The sequence below is a fragment of the Strix uralensis genome, chromosome 3, assembly GCF_047716275.1.
Source record: "Strix uralensis isolate ZFMK-TIS-50842 chromosome 3, bStrUra1, whole genome shotgun sequence".
Classification (NCBI taxonomy): Eukaryota; Metazoa; Chordata; class Aves; order Strigiformes; family Strigidae; genus Strix; species Strix uralensis.
The window spans coordinates 93,368,611-93,386,418 of NC_133974.1; the positions used below are offsets into that span (position 1 = coordinate 93,368,611).

Sequence of the window (17,808 nt, forward strand, 5' to 3'; positions counted from 1 at the left end):
CTCCAGTTTACAGTGGAGAAGACCTTCCCCTGAAAGGCCAGAATGGGATTACATTAAAGGCCTCTAAGGCTAGTTTATTTCAAGACCACTTTTCCAAGGGAAACTCCCTATCCCTCCTGCCCTGCTCGCAGCTGCAATACCCACGGCAGCTTTCAGCTTTAGGATCAGATTGCTCTTCCTGTTGGCATCCTTGGACTCAAGTCTTGGGTTTTCCCCTTCTCCCCAACACTCTAAAGCAATGCCGAGCAGGCACACACCTTTGCTACGCTGTCCTGAGGCAGGTCCCATTCCTCCTGAGGCTGCGGGAGCCATCTCCACCCCTGCAGCCAGTGTATGGGGCAGGACAACTCCTGTGCCACTATCTGGGTTTGCATTTTTGAGGGAAGTGATGGAGATACTCATCCAGAACAAGGAGCTGAGCAACCTGATCTAATTGGACGTGCTGAGAGCAGGAGGTTGGTGTCCAGAGGTTCCTTGCAACCTAAATTATTTTACGATTCTCTGATACACTGTTTCTGGGCTTGTGTTTGTTTTATTTGATAAAGGTACATCATCCATCCATGTATTAAAAAAATAATCTTTCTGGTGAAGCCCCAGTCCCCTCTCCCAGGTCTCCCTCCTGGCTGAGTGCTCACTCTGTCTGCTCTCCACACCGTCTTGAACCCAGCTCTGCAACCCTTCAGGCCAGTAGTACAGTTTGGGTTGCGGGTTTTTTTACCCCTCTGCTTAGCCCTCTGTGCACAGAAAACCCTGGCCCTGGCAGGGAGACGCTGATTGCTGCACAGCCGACCAGGACAGGCAGGAGCAGACCTAGTACAAAGGCCAAGTGACCTGGCCATCTGCTGCCTCTTAGCCGTGCTTTAGCAATGGTGGAGAAGGCAGTATTGTATCTACTTCCTGTGGTCATGCCAGGCTTGGCAGCCTGTCCTCACATCCAGGTTAAGGGGACCTTAACCTTTGTTGTATCAAGAAACGCTACAATGGCTGATTTGAGGTTAGAGCCAGCTGCCTGCCTTGGAGTGACTGGAAGAGGAAAGGAGAATCTGGATCTTGTATTGCTCCTGAACCAGCCTTGTCTGTCTCCAGTTTCACCTGTGAGGGCATATGAGAAGGACCAGCTCAGGCCCAGAGGACCCCAGAGGGGAGCAGGCCGTGCTCCTCCTTGTCAGCAAATGGGCTGTGGGACCTCCTCAGCAAATGGGGAGGCAGAAGTGCACACTGGAGAGGGGAAGGAGCTTGGTCATTTGTGGCCAGACCAGAAAGGACAGCTCGGTAAGTAGGGGGAAGAAGATCATCGGGAGGAAAGTACAGAATGTGTTTGTAACCCCAAGTCTGACAGCAAGAGGAGGGGGCATTACCGGGGCAGAAGGGCACAAGGAGACCCCAAATGATCTCCAGAGTCTCTTTGAACTGGCTCACAGAACCACAAGGCCAGGGAGCAAAGGTGTTTGCTTTCTCTCTAGGGACATGGCATCTGAAACAACAGGCTCCAGAAATAGCCGGGTGCCACCCCATCCAGTACAGGGGCAGGGAGGCCTGTGCAGCCACAGCTGTCCCGAGAGCCCCAGAAGAAACATCCCAACACCAGCAGAAATGAGGACAAAGCCCCTTCCAGTAGTCACAGAGAGGAGTTACAAAGGGCCTGGCAGAATTTGGGCTTGCAAGAGGGCTGTGCCCTCCTCAGCACTACCCGTCCCATTTCTGAGAGCTCACGTTGGGCCATACCGGCACTGCGTGGCGTGGGCTGCCGCAAGTGGCACGTTGCCGCTCCCCTGCGGGGCTGCCCCAACACAGCCCGGCTTTCAGATGCCTGTGGGCGCCAGCTGGGCGGGAGGCAGCTCAAACCCAGGCGGGGCCATCACACCCATACTTGACACCCAGGGGTTTTGTTGATGCGTTTGCTGCCCTGGGAGCCCTTCCCCGCTGCCCAGTTTGTGCTGGCGTGGCTCCCCAGGCTGCAGTTCGGGGGGTTTGCCAGCACGATGACCTGCCAGGGCCCAGCTCAGAGTCCTCGGAGGTCACAGCTCTGTTGTCTTCCTGGGCTCGATCAGGATGGTGTTGAGCATGCCCACCTGACACTCCTGGTCTTGGAGCTTCCTTGCAGCCTGAGAAGGGCTTTGGCACCAGTTTGACCTCTGACGGCCCCTCTGCCAGTTCCTCAGTATTAGCACGACGGTGATGAGGACCAGCACTGCCGTCAGCACCCCGAACACCAGCACTGTCACCAGCTGGGCTTCGCTCAGCCCCGAGTCCCTTTGGGTCACCACCTCCTTCACGGAGATTTTCAACAACCCTCCCCCTGGCTCTTTCTCGCTGTGGTTGGCCACGCGCCGCCCTGTGACCGCAGTCCTGACAGGCTCTGGCTGTGTTACCACTGGCATCTCGCTGGTGGTGCTTTTCACACCCCCACCATTCTCATGGTTCACAGGGTGGTAGGGGGGAGCCCAGGTGGGCTCAGGGATGGAGATCTCACAGGTTTTTCCAGTGAAACGGTCGGGACACAAGCAGTCATAGTCATTGATGCGGTCATAACACTTTGCCCCGTTTTTGCACGGCTGGCTGGCGCAGTCGTTGATGTTGATGGTGCAGAAACGCCCTTCGAAGCCTACCTGGCACTGGCAGGAGAAGCGGTTGATCCCGTCGTGGCAGGTGGCACCGTTGGCACAGGGACGCATCAGGCAGTCGTCCACGTTGTTCTCACAGAGAGCCCCCACGAAGCCAGCAAGGCACCGGCAGGTGAAGTTGCTGGCAAAGCCGTTTTCGTCTTGACACTGCCCCCCATTCTTGCACGGAGACCTGCGTGGAGAGAGCAAGGGCAGGTCACGGCCCTGGTGAGCAAGCAGCTTCCCCTGCCCCACGGAGGTAAACACAGCTGCTCATGTAGCCAGTGAGTCCGGCACTGGCTCTCTGCATGGGGGCAGCTACCTCCAGAAGACCAGGCAGGAGTTTCTGCCTCCCCGAGTGAGAGGCTGTGGGACATCCTCAAAGGCTGTGGCTGTGCACGGACCCACCACCCACCAGGGAGGGTCTTTGGCCAAATGATCTGAAGAGGAAATGTGCCCTGCTGATGCTCCCCCAAAGGCATGACAGGTGTCAGCTCATCACACCTACAGCAGCGAGGGACGGGAATCTGTTCAAATCATAACACAGACCTTGTCCCAGTGGGACTGTGCGGTGCACGCGGCTAAACCAACGCCAAAGATGGTTTTGGCTTAACTCCATTAGCGCATGGAAATCCACAGATAACGAGCCAAGCTGGGCCGCCGCTTGGCAGCGCATGACCCAAAGCTACACTGAATTACTTGAGCGTGTCCAGAGAAGGGCAACAAAGCTGGTGAAGGGTCTGGAGCACATGTCGTACGAGGAGCGGCTGAGGGAACTGGGGTTGTTTAGTCTGGAGAAGAGGAGGCTGAGGGGAGACCTCATCCCCCTCTACAGCTACCTGAAAGGAGGTTGCAGAGAGCTGGGGATGAGTCTCTTTAACCAAGTAATGAGCTATAAGACAAGAGGTAATGACCTCAAGTTGCGCCAGGGAAGGTTTAGACTAGATATTAGGAAGCATTTCTTTACAGAACGGGTTGTTAGGTGTTGGAATGGGCTGCCCAGGGAGGTGGTGGAGTCCCCATCCCTGGAGGTGTTTAAGAGTAGGGTCGACATAGCACTTAGGGACATGGTGTAGTTGGGAACTGTCAGTGCTAGGTTAATGGTTGGACTAGATGATCTTCAAGGTCCTTTCCAACCTAGATGATTCTGTGATTCTGTAATGCTGTCTGTAATCTCGCTGCCCTTGCTGCCATGTCTCACCCTGCCTTCTCACATGGTCCCGTCTTCATCTCACAGTCCCTTCCATGGAAGCCTTCTGGACATAGACAGGAATATTCCCCATCTCGATCGTAGATGCACTGACCCCCGTTCTGGCATGGGGATTGGTGTTTGCAGATGTGTATGTCTGAGGGGAAAGAAAAAGGTGGGAATTAGTGAGAAAAGAGGGGTGATGTGGCCAATTCAGTTTGAACACAGCCCATCAAACCCAGTGGGCATGCAGAAATGATCAGAGCTTCTCCCTCCTCCCTTCCAACAGGCAGGCCATGCAGCCAGGGAGCAGGTGCTGGCAGCCTGACTTATTCTGCAGGAAGGGGACAGTCCCAGGTGTGGCAGCCAGGCAACATCCCATCTCCTGGGCATCACAAGTGGCATCACCCAGGTGGCTTCTGGCTATGCTGGCTCACCCGCCCATGCAGGGCGTGCTAGGCTTCTGGCCTTAGCACCAGAGGCTGGGATGTCCAGCCCACGACTCACCTTTGTCACAGAACTTGCCGGCCCAGCCAGTGTGACAGATGCACTGCCAAGGCTGGTGGCATGTCCCATGGAGACACCCCGGCATACGCACGCACTCCTCGCAGTACTCGCCCTCCCAGCCTGGATCACACCTGCAGGAGGACAGGGCATGGCAGCATGATAAAAACCAAGCAGGGGCTGCAGAAAAGCCAACTGCCTGCCATGCAGGGTTCCTGCAGATACGGCAGCACTGGGAAACCCTCCCAAAGCCCCCCATGAACCTGCTGGCACCCTCCTCCAGAGGAGGTCAGTATTGACCTCATCTTTCAAGGAAGCAAGCAGACAGAGCGGGAGCAAACTCACCCTCTGCAGCCAGGGAGAGTGAGGGAGCAGAAACAGAGCTCAGCAGCTTCAGTTTTAATGCCCATGTCCCACTGCTCTCCTCCAGCAAACCGCTCTATATACACCACTGCATTAGCTCAGCAACTCCTGCCCTCCCTCATCGCACAGCCAGTCTGGCAGGCAGATAAAAGACCCATCCCTAACCCTGAACTCCCTGAGGGAAAGGGACAAGAAGCCCCTGAGGGCTGCGTGTCTCATTGCATCCCTTTGCATTATAACGTCATTTTTCATCCAAAGTGCACCGTAATCCAGCTGCGAAACCTTGCTTGCCACGGCTGGTGTATGGAATAGACTTATCAGCCAGCTCACAAGGGCAGCATGATGGGAAAACCTACAGCACACAACAAGCCTTCTGGCCCCAGAAGAGTGGGGCAGTGGTGATGGCTAAGTAAAGCCAAGCTGCGTTGCTCCAGTGGCCTCCCTCAGACCTGACAGCTCCAAGGGGGAAGGTAAGTGACAACAATACAAGAGCTGAATGGAGGTGGCACCAGCCGCAACAAAAGCTGTACTCAAAACAGCACGAAATTAAACCTAACAAAACCAACACAGTCTCTAGAGTAAGCAAGGGGGTTCATTTTCATGGCTGGGGCTCATTTCAGTGCAATATGTGGTGACTGCACCTTTCCCAGGCTGGTTCGAGGAGACACTTTCACACCTGGACTGGCTATTGTCACTGCAGGTTGTTCCATGAGGAAAATGATTAAAAAAAATAAATATATATGTTAATTAGAGGCTTTTTGATGAGAATGGAGGCGATACCATGTGCCCGATAGAGTCTGGGGAAATGCATTCATAACTGGACAGCCATGAGCTTACAGAGGGCTGTGAGCACCCCTACCCTCCAGTACCCAGAGGGGGCAGGGAGCAGGCACCATCAACTCTTCCCCTTCTCTAAAAGGGAGATAGACAATCTAAAAATTGCCAGGGAGGGGGCCAGGTAAGCGGCTGAGTCTCCCTGAGTTTGGGGTGATTTCAGTGGGGTACTGCCAAGCTGCTGAAGGGTTCAGCAAATGCTCTGGAGGCCTGAAATCTGGAGCAGCAACTCATGTGTGCCTCCACTGGAGAGACCTGCAGCTGGACCACCTGCCACATGGAGAAGTGCGGTGTCTTTGGCCAGGGCTTCGCAGCACCGAGCTCCCCCAACCAGACGCAGCTGCCAAAAGGGCTCAGGGAGGAGCAAGCACTTTGCAACTGCAATCGGGGGCCCAGCAAAACCAGAGCTGGATGCTCCCTGATGCTCCCCAGTGCGGTTACGGTCACTGCCAGGCCACGTCTGCTCCATTAGGTGAGAACAAGTGGCCCGGGCGTGGTGTGTCACTGGAGGCTGTGCTGCAGAATGGAGCTAAGCATGTCCCAGCGAGGAGAATGGGGTGGCAGTGGGCAGTCAGTCTGTCCCCTTGCAGAACGTGTCAGGGCCAGTCTGAAGCAGCCTGCTCCTCCTGGGGCTGCCCTGCAGGATGGGGTCTCCAGGTGGCCCTACAGTGGGGCAAGAGGCAGTGTCTGGGGCCATGGCAGCCCAGGGCAGCCACGTGGTTTCTCCCTAGGCTGAAGTGCAGGGTCAGGCTCTGAGCTTTGCCCCCACCGGATCTGGGCACCAGATGGAGCTGGGATGCCAGGGATCACGTGTGCACATATGCTGCGGTAGCCCTCAGCTTGCTGGTGAGCCCTTTATGAAAACACCTGCAGATCCCCACCACAGCCCAGGCTTCTGAGAGAGGACCCCTGATGCCCTCAGACATTTATGTGCACACTGGCAGCTCTTTTCTTCCATGCCCCCAGGGAGAGCATCCCCATCTCAACCAGTGAGGAGGCCAAGTAAGCTAGCTGACCCCCAAGCCTGCCCTGCTGCCTGATGACCTTCCCCATCGTATCTGAACATGAAGGCTGCCACCCATCACCCAGACATGGCTGGGCTGTCCTAAGCTCTCATCTAGACAAAAAGGGCTCAGCAGAACAACATCAGTCAGTGTGTGGCAGGGGGGACCCTGGAAGCACTGAAGTAAAGTCTGGAGGGGACCAGCAAGAAGTTGAGGGATCAAAATCTCCCACTCCAGAGGGTGTCAGGTAAAAAGAGAGCAAAATTGTCGATTCCAGGTGTGGGCGAGTGAAGGAGGAGGCGCTTCAGCTCAGGGCAGGGGTGTAGGCACCGGGGACACAGTACCAAGGGAGGGAGAGCAGTTACGGTCAGGGGCAGCAGGAGCAGAGAGCCAAGAACAAGCCATACCTGCACTTCCCATCCTGGTCACAGCAGCCGTGGGCGAGATTACAGCGCTCGCTGCAGTCATCACCTACAAGGCAGGAGATGGGTGGAGCTGGATTAAGCAGAGACCATAGATGACTCCCTGCTGGCTCACAGCCTTTTTTATTTTCCTAAGCACTCAGCCTGCCCTTCCACAGAACTGTAAGGTGGGGGACTTCCCTTTCAATGGCTGGATGCCACATGAGAGATGAGGATTTCGCAGTCACGCAAGCAGTGGTAACACTGCCTTTGAGAAATGGGACCCTGCTTCAAAACTACCTGGTCTCTGATCATCTCCCCACTCCCCCTCTGCTGCCTCCCTTAGACTTTGGACCCTTCTGGGCAAGAGCTGGGGTTGCCCGTGCATCAAGGAAACCTGTGTAATAGGTCCTAACACACCTGGGACCTTGGTCCCATGGTAGTCCAGCAAGTATGGTGGGAAAGCTCAGGGCCAGGTGTTGCAAGGGGCACAAAGGGATCAAGGATGGAAATGGAAAGAATGGCTCCTCTTTATCTCCCAGGATGTCCCTTTTCCCAGGGACAACTATTGGCATGGAGCAGCCTGGTCAGGGCTCTTGGCCTCTGCCAGAACCCAGCTGCCAACATTCCCCCTCCGGCGCGGGGAGGCAGGACTGGGCATCACATGGGGCCAGGTATCCAGTTCTGTTTATTTATTTAAAGGCCACAGAAGCTGTAACTGAGCCATGGCCTCACTGTGCCACTTCTCATCCTCTGCTCAGCGCTGGCCTGCTTTCTCCAGCCAAGTGTCCCCTTTCATCTCCACCTTTCCCTCTGTCCCATCACTTGCGGGCATCTTAGCCCCAGGGAAGCTGGCTTGCTCCGGTTCCATAGGCAGTAGAGCTAGAGCAAATGTCAGGAGACAGGGGGTTTCTCCAGGAGCCCAGTGTGATCCCAGGCCAGGCCCAGGAGATGAACGCCCTTACCTGACTGAGCCACTCCACCCTGGACCGGGGCAGGTTAAAGCCCCCAAGCCAAGAGGTGCTTGCTCAGGCTTTCCCCAAGCTGTGTGATGTTCTGCCTGGGAAGTGAGCATGGGAAGAAATCCCCCATGCATGCATTTTTGCTGCAGTGAGGCGGCAGGTCCCACTGGTCAGGATAAGAACCTCCCAAAACAAGCCACTGTGGAGCTGGAGCAGAATCCTGGGACTGCTCAGCTCAAGCCTGGGTATCATTGACTTTCCTATTTGTAATCAACTCTCCTGGCAGATGGCTTTGGGAATTCATTGCTTATCCAGAGCAGGGGGAGAGCAAACTAATCTTTGGGAAGGGATTTTGTCTCATGGGATCCAGGATTAGCTGTTCAGCTTTGGGATCTTCTTTCCCCCTTGCCCTGCCTCTCCAAACAGGCTCCTTGGTTCAGGCTCTCATTCACCCTAACTGAGAGACAGAGCAGCGGGACCTCTCACTGCTGGTCTGCTCAGGCACTGCCACCCCCATGGGCCCCAGAGCGAGAATCTCTACAGTTGCCACCAGTCACCCCCCAGGTGCTGGAGGACCGAGCAGCATTTTCTGGTCTTCCAGCTCAGGCCAACTCTATTTTGCATGGAAAACTCAGGAGACTTCAGCAACGCCAAGGACAGATTTGGAAAGATGGATATAAAAGAGAAGGACCTGTGTCTACAGACACTCACCTTGGGCAAGCTGGTGATGGGCCAAGAGGATCCAAACCAAGGACATGAGCTGGAGACAGAAGCTCCTGAGCATGGTCAGCGTGGCCCCACCGAGATGAACACCTCCAGAGAGGAAAAGAGCAAGTTCAGAAAAATCCCCTGGCTCACACCGCAGCTTCACTTTACGCATCCCTTCCTCTCCGCTACCTGGGAGTTTTGAGTTGAAACATCCAGTTTTGTACAGACTTGTCACCGCACTCCTCTCTGTCCTTCCAGACTCCTTCCTCTAAGGTAAGTTGGAGCACTAAGAATCAAAAAGCCTTTTAAAATGTATGTAAAGGAGAACTGAGCATTTACACTCAATCCTGAGCGTGTAGTAGCTCAGGCTGTTACACCGCATCTTGGAGCACCTGCCCCTGCTAGCTGCTGCCAAGAGAGCAGAAGCCTCCAGAAATACCAGCCCAGCTGTGGGGACCTTCATCTTCCCTCCCTAGGTCCGGGGGGCTTCCGCTTCATGTTAAGCAAGTTTCCTCCTGCGCATGTTTGAATGAATAGATGGGCTGACTCTTTACACAGCACCCAGGCTGCTTTTCAAGCCCTTCAGGAGGGCAGGGAGTCGAGTAGATCTAGCAGACAAGCAGTGGTAAACAGCAGCCCTATTTCATTTTCCAAGCAAGGGAGTGAAGCGATAGGCACTAGACCTGGGCTGCAGCCCCAGGTAGCAAAGGCAAACATGCAGCTCTCACTAGGTGCGGTCCTTTTCCTCGGCTGTCCTGCAGAGAGCCCTGTCAGCCCAGGGTTCCTGCACCCATCTATTTTCCGACCGCCTCCTGCCCTCTTGAAGTAACATTAAATAACTTTCCAAAAACACTTCATTCCCTCCCAGCCTTCTGGGGTTGTTAAGGGCAGGAAATTCGAGGGTGATATCATAAATATATTACTATAATGAGATGGGAGGGGTTAAACAGTTCTGCTAGAAGAGTGGTGAAGGTATGGAGCAGACTCCATCCAGCTGCGTGGGTGTGATGGACAGGGGCCATTCCACTTTCAGCTTGACTCGGTAGCTTGGGAAGGTTGTGCTGGGTCAACAGTTGCATGAAAGACGTCTCAGATGGGGACAGAAGTCCTCCCACCCACCCACACATACACATGAATTGCAGGAAGGGGTTTTGGGGGCCCTGCCTGGACCAGACAAAATAGCCCACAACAGCAATGATGTTGCTCAAAGCATCTCTCCAGCAAACAAACCATCACCAATGAAGGATGCAGCATTTTCAGAGAGGCTACAGGATGTTACTGTCACCAGCCCAGCCAAATCCCAGCACGGACCGCTGCATCCTCCCTCCCCCATGGTCCCCTTGTCCCCACACTCACAGGACCCTACTTCACCTCCTGCCCCAAAACACTGGGCAGTGGCAAACAGCTGCTGCGTTTCAGGGGAGGTGAAGCAATTCCTATGAAACTTATAAAATAATTTAGGGCCGAACAGTGGGTATATCGTGTTCCTTCAGGGCTGTGGGGAGCTCAACATTCAACCACATGTCATTGCAAAGGTCGTTTCCCCCATGGCTCCCCACAGTCTCCCACTTGAGGCGCAGCCTCTCAGACCTCCTGACGTAGCTGCCCCACGGGCGCTGCTCCCAGCTCCCACCCAGGGGCTGTCCTGGACCCCAGCAAGGCGCCGGGGGCATCCTGGGGGGCAGCCGTTGCCCCAGGGAGGTGTGAGCGGCACCTGGGCTGGCCTGGCTCTGGGTCGCATGGACACAGGGGAGGGAGCTCCCTCCATCCCACTCCTCTGCTACCGCCTGGCCAGGCTGGGGGCTACCAGCCCCCCAGGGACTGTGGGCTATTAGGGATGCCCCCGAGGGGCTATTAACCTCCCTCTCGGGGGTATTAGGGACCTCCGTACGGTTAGGGGCTACCAGGGACAACCTCCGGAGGGGGCCTATCAGGCACTGCCCCCGGTCTGGGGGCTATGAGGGACCCCTCCGGGCTGGGGGTCCGGGGGCAGGGCTGGGAACCCGGAGGATGCCGCGCCGCTGCGGCTCGCCGCTCCTGTCGTCGCATCCCCCCCACCCCCTCCCGCGCCTTTGGGACCACCCCAAGCCCCCAGTGCCCCCACGGCGGGGCACGGCCACGGGGGCACCCGCCTTCCCCCCCACCCCCACGGCCGGCCGGAGGGGACGCTCCGCGGAGCCCCATACCGCCCCGGCCCCGCCGGTCCCCCTGCGGCGGCGGCGGTGCGGGGGGGGTACCCGGGGAGGCGGGGGGGGGTGCCGGTCGCCGCCGCGCGCTGCCCCCCCGCCCCCCTGCTCACCTCGGCGACGCGGCGGGTCGTGGGGCTATCGCGGGGCGCGGCGGCGGGGGGCGGCCATGCCCGGCGCGGCGCGGCGGCGGCGGGGCTGAGGAGGCGCGGGGCTGCGGAGGGAGCTGCCGCCGCGTGTGCCGCGCCGCTCCGCCCGCCGCCGCCGCTGCCGCCGCCGCCGCCGCCGTGCAGCCCCGGCCGCCTGCCAGCGGCTGCGTGTGCCTGCACATCCCCGCTCCCTCCCCGGGACATCCCGCCTCCCGCCGCCCCAAACCGCAGGCAGCCCCCGGCCCGGCCCGCCCTGCCCGCTCACCCCTGCCCTGCTCCCGCCGCCGGGGGCGGGGGGGGCGGGGGGGGGACACGGCCCCACGCGGGCCTGCCCGCCCCGCAGCGCCCCGAGGGGGTGGCGGGGGGGGGGGCTGCGTCTGCGAGGGGTCACCGGTCCCCTCCCCCAGGACCTGCCCGCAGAGGATGGAGGGGTGCCCCGGGCTAGGGGTGCCCCGGGCTAGGGGTGCCCCCCCCCCCACCGGGGCGCGGCCCTGCTGGGGAGACACCCGCCCGGGGCTCCGGGGGCCACAGCGCTCGCCCCCCTCGAGGTTGCCCACACACGCCTGGGTAGGGGCCCCGGCCTCCCGCGGGGCACCGCCGCCTCGACGCTTGGTTCCTCTCTCAGAAAAAAGGTGCGGGATGACCCGAGCCCTCATTTCGCTCAAATTAACCGGAATAAGCGAAAACGCCTCCTGCAGCCCTTCCCTGATGGCTTCGGGGGCCACTAACGAACCTCCACTGGCAAAGCCCCGTCCTTAAAGTACGGTGCAACGAGGACCGGTCGCCCCACAAGAAAGAAGCCATCCGGCAATGCTGTGGTCCCTGGCACTTCGCTGGCTGCTGCTGACAAGCCATGGACACCAGCACATCGGTGAACAATAAGACAACCTGGGAGAGGGGTTGGGCCATCACATCTTCGGGACGAACAGCCGTCTGCTCTCCTCTGCACCTTGCATGGCATTTCTGCTACTTGACATGATCATAGCTGTCATTTTCAGAGGTCCTAGCAACCCTTAATTAGACTAAAAGTTCACTGCAGCCAGTCCTCTTCTACCCCTGTGCCCCACGAGTTTTTCTATTATCCACCAGGAAAGAAGAAGAACCACATTCTACTGGCACTTATGTGGATGCTTCCACATCCCATCTCACCTCACCAGACAAAGCTCACCTCATCCCTGATCTCACCTTCTCCAGGCTGCCCAGCCCTCTGCAGTTCCTGACAGCCCCATCAGCACCACGCACCCTGCGTCAGTCGTGGGTGGCACTGTGGGCCCCAGCACCCCCAGAGAGCCCAACAGCCAGCAGCCCCATCAAAGCCCAGCTCTCTGCTGGCTCTGACTGCAGACCCCTGCTTGCTCCATCCTCGGCAGGTCTGGACAACACAACCCTACTGACCAATAACATGGGAGCCTCCCACCCTGCCCACTGCTGCAGGAGCTGCCTCCTTCCTGCCTCTTTCCTGCTCTTCTGTCAGCCAGGAGCACTGCCTTCTCCTTTCTCTGTCACCCCACCTAACTGCTCCAAGTTCCCTGAGGGCCAAAGAGGTCTAAACCTCCTGCTGCTCAGGCTGCTCCATCAGCTCCTCAGGTATTTATGGGACAGGTGTGCACCAGCTCTGTCTCAAGATGCTTCCTGTGGTCCTCCATCCATTCTCATCCCCCAATCCTTCACGTCCAGCTCAGCCTGCTTCTGAGTCCTGGTTTCCACCATATCTGGGGCTTACAGCAAAAGGGAGAGGGGGAGGCTGAGAGCAAAGTGCAGCTCCTGGTACTCGGTTAAAAAACAGACAGCCTCTCCCTTAGTCACTGCTGCTCTAGGACCTGGGAGGATCCACCTTTCTCCTCTGACCCCTGCAACACCCTGCCTTGCACTCTTTGCTCTGCCAGTCATGGTTGGAGGCCAAGTTTTTACTGGCGGCACCTCCAACGTTGAGTGTAGGCTGCTCAGCCTCACCCTCACCTCCTCCTTGGAATCCTACTGCCTACACTGTCTCAGATACAACACCATGACCTGCAACATCCTCACCTGCTCTTGCGCTCCTCTGCTGGGATCTGCCCCCATCCTGACCACGCTGTGCTGCAACGCCATTGCACAACTGTGCCTCACTTGGTTAAATGCACCTAAGAAAACCCTCTCGATGCTCTGTGTGCATTTGAATGGGCAGGTAGGAGGGTGCTTGTGGAGGGGTCCCTGCGCAAGTTGATATCTGTAAGTATCTGTGTCCACAACACGAGTGCTGTGGGAGAGGGAGACGCGGTTAAGTTTTAGTCAGTGGAGCAGGACACATGGCTCTCCCCATACCGCTTCTCTCAGAGGTGAGAGCTGTTGCACGGAACGAGGGCCATCCAGGCTGAGGAGGTAAAGCTGGTTGCTGGAGATCTGAACGCCGAGGCAGGGGAATGGAGAACAGAAACCAGCGTGGGATTTTAGAGCAGGGGAAATGGGCATATTTGAGGAAATGGGGTTTGGGGTTTGAGATTTAGTTTTGTGTGCGAGTATCACAGACAGAAGCAGGCAGGGATGAGTGGGAGTAAAAAAGGTGGGTACAGAGGAGGGGGAAGGGATCACAAGGGAACCCCAAGCACCATGGACCTTGGGTGCACTCCTGCCTCAGCACTGAAGGACTCCTGTCCTGTTCCTGGGAACGCTCCTGAGTCCCAGGCTTGCTCTGGCAGCCCCTGGGCTGCCCAGGGTGATTCAGGCAGAGTAGCTCTATTTGTGGACCCAAGAAATGGGCGTTGAGGAGGGGATTCCTGCACTTGGCTTAGACCCTGCTCTACTGGGCTCTGATCCCTGCCATGCCATCCCTAGAGGCGTCTCGGATGCAACAGCTGCTGGGTCAGAATTAGGAAGGATTTTTTCCTAGCCATAAGAGTCCCTCCACTGCTTTTCCTTCCAGTGAAGGAAATCCCACAAAGCAGAGATCTGGAGTGGGAATGGGAATGACCCGTCGCCACAGTCTTCCCCTCCAACACGTGCCAGCTGCAGGCTCCCTCCCCTGCCGTCCTTCAAACACACCATCACTGCTCCCAGCCGGAGGGAGGAATTACCTGTCAAAACCAGCTGGAGCTGCTTCTCTTTCTTCCAGTGTCTGGAACCTGCACCTTGGAGGCAGCCGGACATCAGGGGTGAGGAGCAGATGCTGGGCTGAGGGAACAGGTGATGTCGTCTCTTCTCTTCCACCGAGGAGCCTTCCCCAGAGCAAGGAGAGAAAGGAACTCTTCCCTGTGCAGAATCCCAGAGAAACTCACCCCTTCCTGCCCACTCTAATCCCTTGAGGGAAGCAGAGAAGCAGCACAAACCAGCTGGAGAAAGACCGCAAACACCTCTGAGCTGCCAACTCAAATGATCATCCTCTCCCGCAGCTCTCACTCCGGATCACCCTCTCTGCCTTACGCACAGCACCAGCCCGGGGTCTCTGGGTTAAAACAAATGTTCTCCCCCATCCCACCCCCCTTGCTTTTCCCATTCCACCCCAGCCCACAACAAACATCAGCAGCTCGCTGGCCCTGCAGCCATGTAACCCAACCCCAGCCATTGTTCCCCCTTCCCCAAGGTCTATATTTGACTCTGCAGCAGCACCGTGGCTGTGCGTGTGTGTGTGTGCGTGTGTGTGTGTGTGCGTGCTCACTGCACACGCACGCTCCGATATTTGTTCAGACCCTCATTCCCCAGATGCCCGGGATTGCTTAGAAATAGCTTCCATGGGCAGTAGGTGTTTGTGCCTGCAGCGGGGAAGTGGAGGGGGCGGGTGAAAGAGAAGCAGGGAAAGGGTGAAGGTCGAAGGTGGAAAACCTCCCGCCTCTTCCCTCCCAATTTTCACCATCTCAATGATCTGCCACTCTGTGGAGCGTGGCTGGGTTGACAGATGACAATGCATACACTCAACAGCAGGACTGGCAGCAGATCTGGGGAACAATGGAGAAAAGGCCAAGCTGTGGTCTTGGTGAATCCATCCTGTGTTGCCCTGCTTTCAGTTTTGCTCTCTGGTGGCAAAAGTGCAGTTCAGCCTCCAAAAGCCCTTCAAACCTTCCTAGGTCTGGTGGCTGAGGCCACCAGAAATGACCCTGGGGAAAGGGCTACCTAATTCCCTTGGCCTGGTGGCTCTGCAAGGGCTGCCTCAGTGTTTGAAAGCTGCCCTGGGATTCACCCTCCTCTGTTTCAGTACTGCATTAAGGGTAGCCACCCTGGGCTACCCCAGGATGTATTTTGTGTTTTCCCAAAGCCTCCAGGAATGCTGCCCAAGCCCAGTGTCACATTCCCTGCAACCCTGGAGTCCCCGGGAACACTGCCTAGGCTCAGCATGAGCCTCTTTTATTTGCATCCTTTGTGGTCTGCCAGGACACACGGCAAAATCAGAAATAAGTACAGTCAAAATGAATGACAGGAAGGATTGCCTTTATCCTAAACGCTGATGATCCGGTGAACTCATTGTCACGGAGTAACAAAAAAAGGCATTAATTTAAATAATGACCAGGCATTTATATAGGTAGTGAGAATAAATAGGAGTGAGCTCCAAAGAGCTGTAAACTCTCTTGCTCCAGGGCACTGAAGATGAACTCCAGGCCAAGAGTAAGGAGCAGCTTTCCATGAGGGCAGGTTCTTCAGTAATTTTGCACAGAGCAATGCTTGAACCTTCCCCTGAGCCATGCGGACCTGGCCCTGGGAGAGGAAGGATGCTGGTCGTGAGGGGACACCATCCATACATACCCACTGGATCCACTGGGTGGTCCAGCACACATTTCCCATCACCAAGGCCAAGGGGGGATGGACTGTATGGATGCTCTGGTGGTGCCTGTGAGATGTCCTGGAGAGGTGATTCCTGGGTATTCAGAGCCAAATGTCAGCCTCCGTCCAAGCTTCTGACTGCCAGCTTGACGCTCCTCCACTCTGAGACAGCTACAGGGAGTACCTCATCATCAGGGCTGCTGCTTACTGGTGGGGTGCCTGTACCCTGCACTGGCCTCCAGGCAGCTGCCCTGTTGGGACTAGTTAAAATCTGACTGCCTCATGGGCTGCTCCAATAAAACAGATCCTCTGAGTGTAGGAGAGTGCATGTGTCATTGTGATGGACTTGAGTTCAGTACCTGGCAGCCTCCAAACCTGCTGTGAGGAGCTGGAAAAGTAAGCTTAAGTCACATGTTATTTTGAGATACAGATTCCCTGAGCCCACCCTCAGTACTTCTATCCAAAAGAGGACAGAGCCACCAGGAAAAAAAAGGTGCAATACTGGAAGCGAGAGGAGTTAGACTTGAAGGGTGAGGGAAAGAGACAGAGGTATAGGTGGAGGGTGGCTAGGGAAAAGATATTTTACCTTGCGCCCCCACAGCTTAAAAGACTGAGTCATCCCCCTTCAAAAAACCCCCATGAGTCCATTGAGAAGGTGTAGGATCTTGTTTTGCCCTGTGATTTCTGGCTTCCCTCTGTGTGCGGGTGTGACAGCTAATGTCAGGGCTCTCCCAAGGGCACAGACTTCAGGGAGTGTACCCCTTTCCCCCACCTGCCTCCCACTGCCGGGAGGAGGTCTGGAAGGACCAGAGAGGGAAGGGGATGTCTGCCAGGCTTTCCCTTTGCTGGCACACAGCCACAGGTGCCTCGAAGCCCACCTCCAGCCATGCCCTCTCCCTTTTCCTTTCCAGCTGGCAGCTCTAGCAATGAAACCTCTTAATCTCACCAGGAACGTGCAAGCATTTAACGGGAGTCTCTTGAAGCAAATGTTTTGAGCTTCCTCAGTGCTTGCCTCTGATCTTGCTTCTGGGTGTTTACAGAGGTCGGCATATCTTGGCGTTTGCAGTGAAACCTGGCAGGAGAGCCTGTTGCAGTGAATTTCAAGGTCGTTTTACGAAACTACTACAGCCTGTGCTTAGAAAGGCTTGAACCCTGGGTGCAGAAGAGAGGAGTCCGTAATTAGCAGCCCCAGGGGATGTGGACGAGTGCTGGGGGGGAGGCTAATTGCAGACTGACTGGCTCCTTGGCCTTCAGTAGTTCCCGTGAAGCAGGGAAGCAGTGTGCTCAGCCAAGCACCAAGCGTGTCCTAGGGAAAGGTAATTCCTCCCTGGCCTGCCTGGACCCATCCCTATAAACAACAAGAGCTGCATGGGGAGAGTAGTGCTGCAGATTTCACAAAAAAAAAGGTCTCTGTGAGCTGGAGACGCGTGCTAGGCATGCAGAAGGGCTCCTCGGGAGATGACACGCAGCCACGTGCCTCTACCTGAAAGAGCCTGTGAGTCCCTGCTCTGCCCTCAGAGGGATTGGGGGATCATCTCCTTTCCCCCTATTTGTGCACCCTGGTGAAGTGCTGTCCCCGACACCCTAGCGTGCAGTGTCCTCCCCTTGCATGCAGGTGAGCGCTCTGCCCCACACCTGGACAAAGCCCCATCCGCCTGCGCACACCAGCGAGAGCCAGCGTCACGCCTAACCCCTCCGCCACTTCCCCATGTGCTCTGGTGAGACATCCTCCCCCTTCCTCTCCACATACTTTTAACTCAGCTCATTTCAAACACTTTATTAGCATGACAAGCTAAACAAGTTTTGACAAAGGGGAAGGAAGGCAGAGCCCCTCTAGTCTCGGTCTGAGGCTGACACCGTGACTCCAGCCCTTGCTTCCCGTAGAGTTTTGCCTTGCATTGGAGCAGCCATCCTGCCTGTCGGGCAGACATGCCACTTCTCTCCACTCCTTCACCAGGCTCAGTCGCTGGCATGAGAGGGCAACTGCCCTTCAGTCTCTGTTGCACAGCAGCACCCACACTGCATTTAGCACCCGTTGGGGCAAAGGCTTTACAGGGACCGTTGGCGGGGCTCGGGCGAGGCTGCTGGGAGGAGAAACTGTGCAGTGCTGGGGCAGCTCCTCCTGCGGGGAGCTCCCCCCAGGGAGCAGTGGTAACCATGGCATGGGTCCCAGCTGG

General features: G+C 56.7%; 1 protein-coding gene across 1 annotated transcript; it reads right to left on the reverse strand.

Annotated features, from left to right (window-relative positions):
• Window positions 1–507: 507 nt before the first annotated feature.
• On the reverse strand, window positions 508–8,644 carry DLK2 (delta like non-canonical Notch ligand 2). The gene is made up of 5 exons (XM_074863388.1): window positions 8,572–8,644; window positions 6,905–6,968; window positions 4,300–4,430; window positions 3,805–3,949; window positions 508–2,796 (listed from the first exon to the last, which is right to left on the reverse strand). Exons 1-5 carry the CDS (start codon window positions 8,642–8,644, stop codon window positions 2,019–2,021), a joined length of 1,191 nt encoding a protein of 396 aa, XP_074719489.1. The 3' UTR covers window positions 508–2,018.
• Between the last annotated feature and the right edge of the window lie 9,164 nt (window positions 8,645–17,808).

Bases quoted from the DNA above. Each gene is read 5' to 3' on its own strand.
- DLK2 (XM_074863388.1), bottom strand. From the start codon at position 8,644: ATGCTCAGGAGCTTCTGTCTCCAGCTCATGTCCTTGGTTTGGATCCTC. The intron at 3,950-4,299 runs GTGAGTCGTGGG...CTTTCCCCTCAG, and splicing joins CGGCAAGTTCTGTGACAAAG to ACATACACATCTGCAAACAC. The intron at 2,797-3,804 runs GTGAGACATGGC...CTCTCCACGCAG, and splicing joins GGACCATGTGAGAAGGCAGG to GTCTCCGTGCAAGAATGGGG.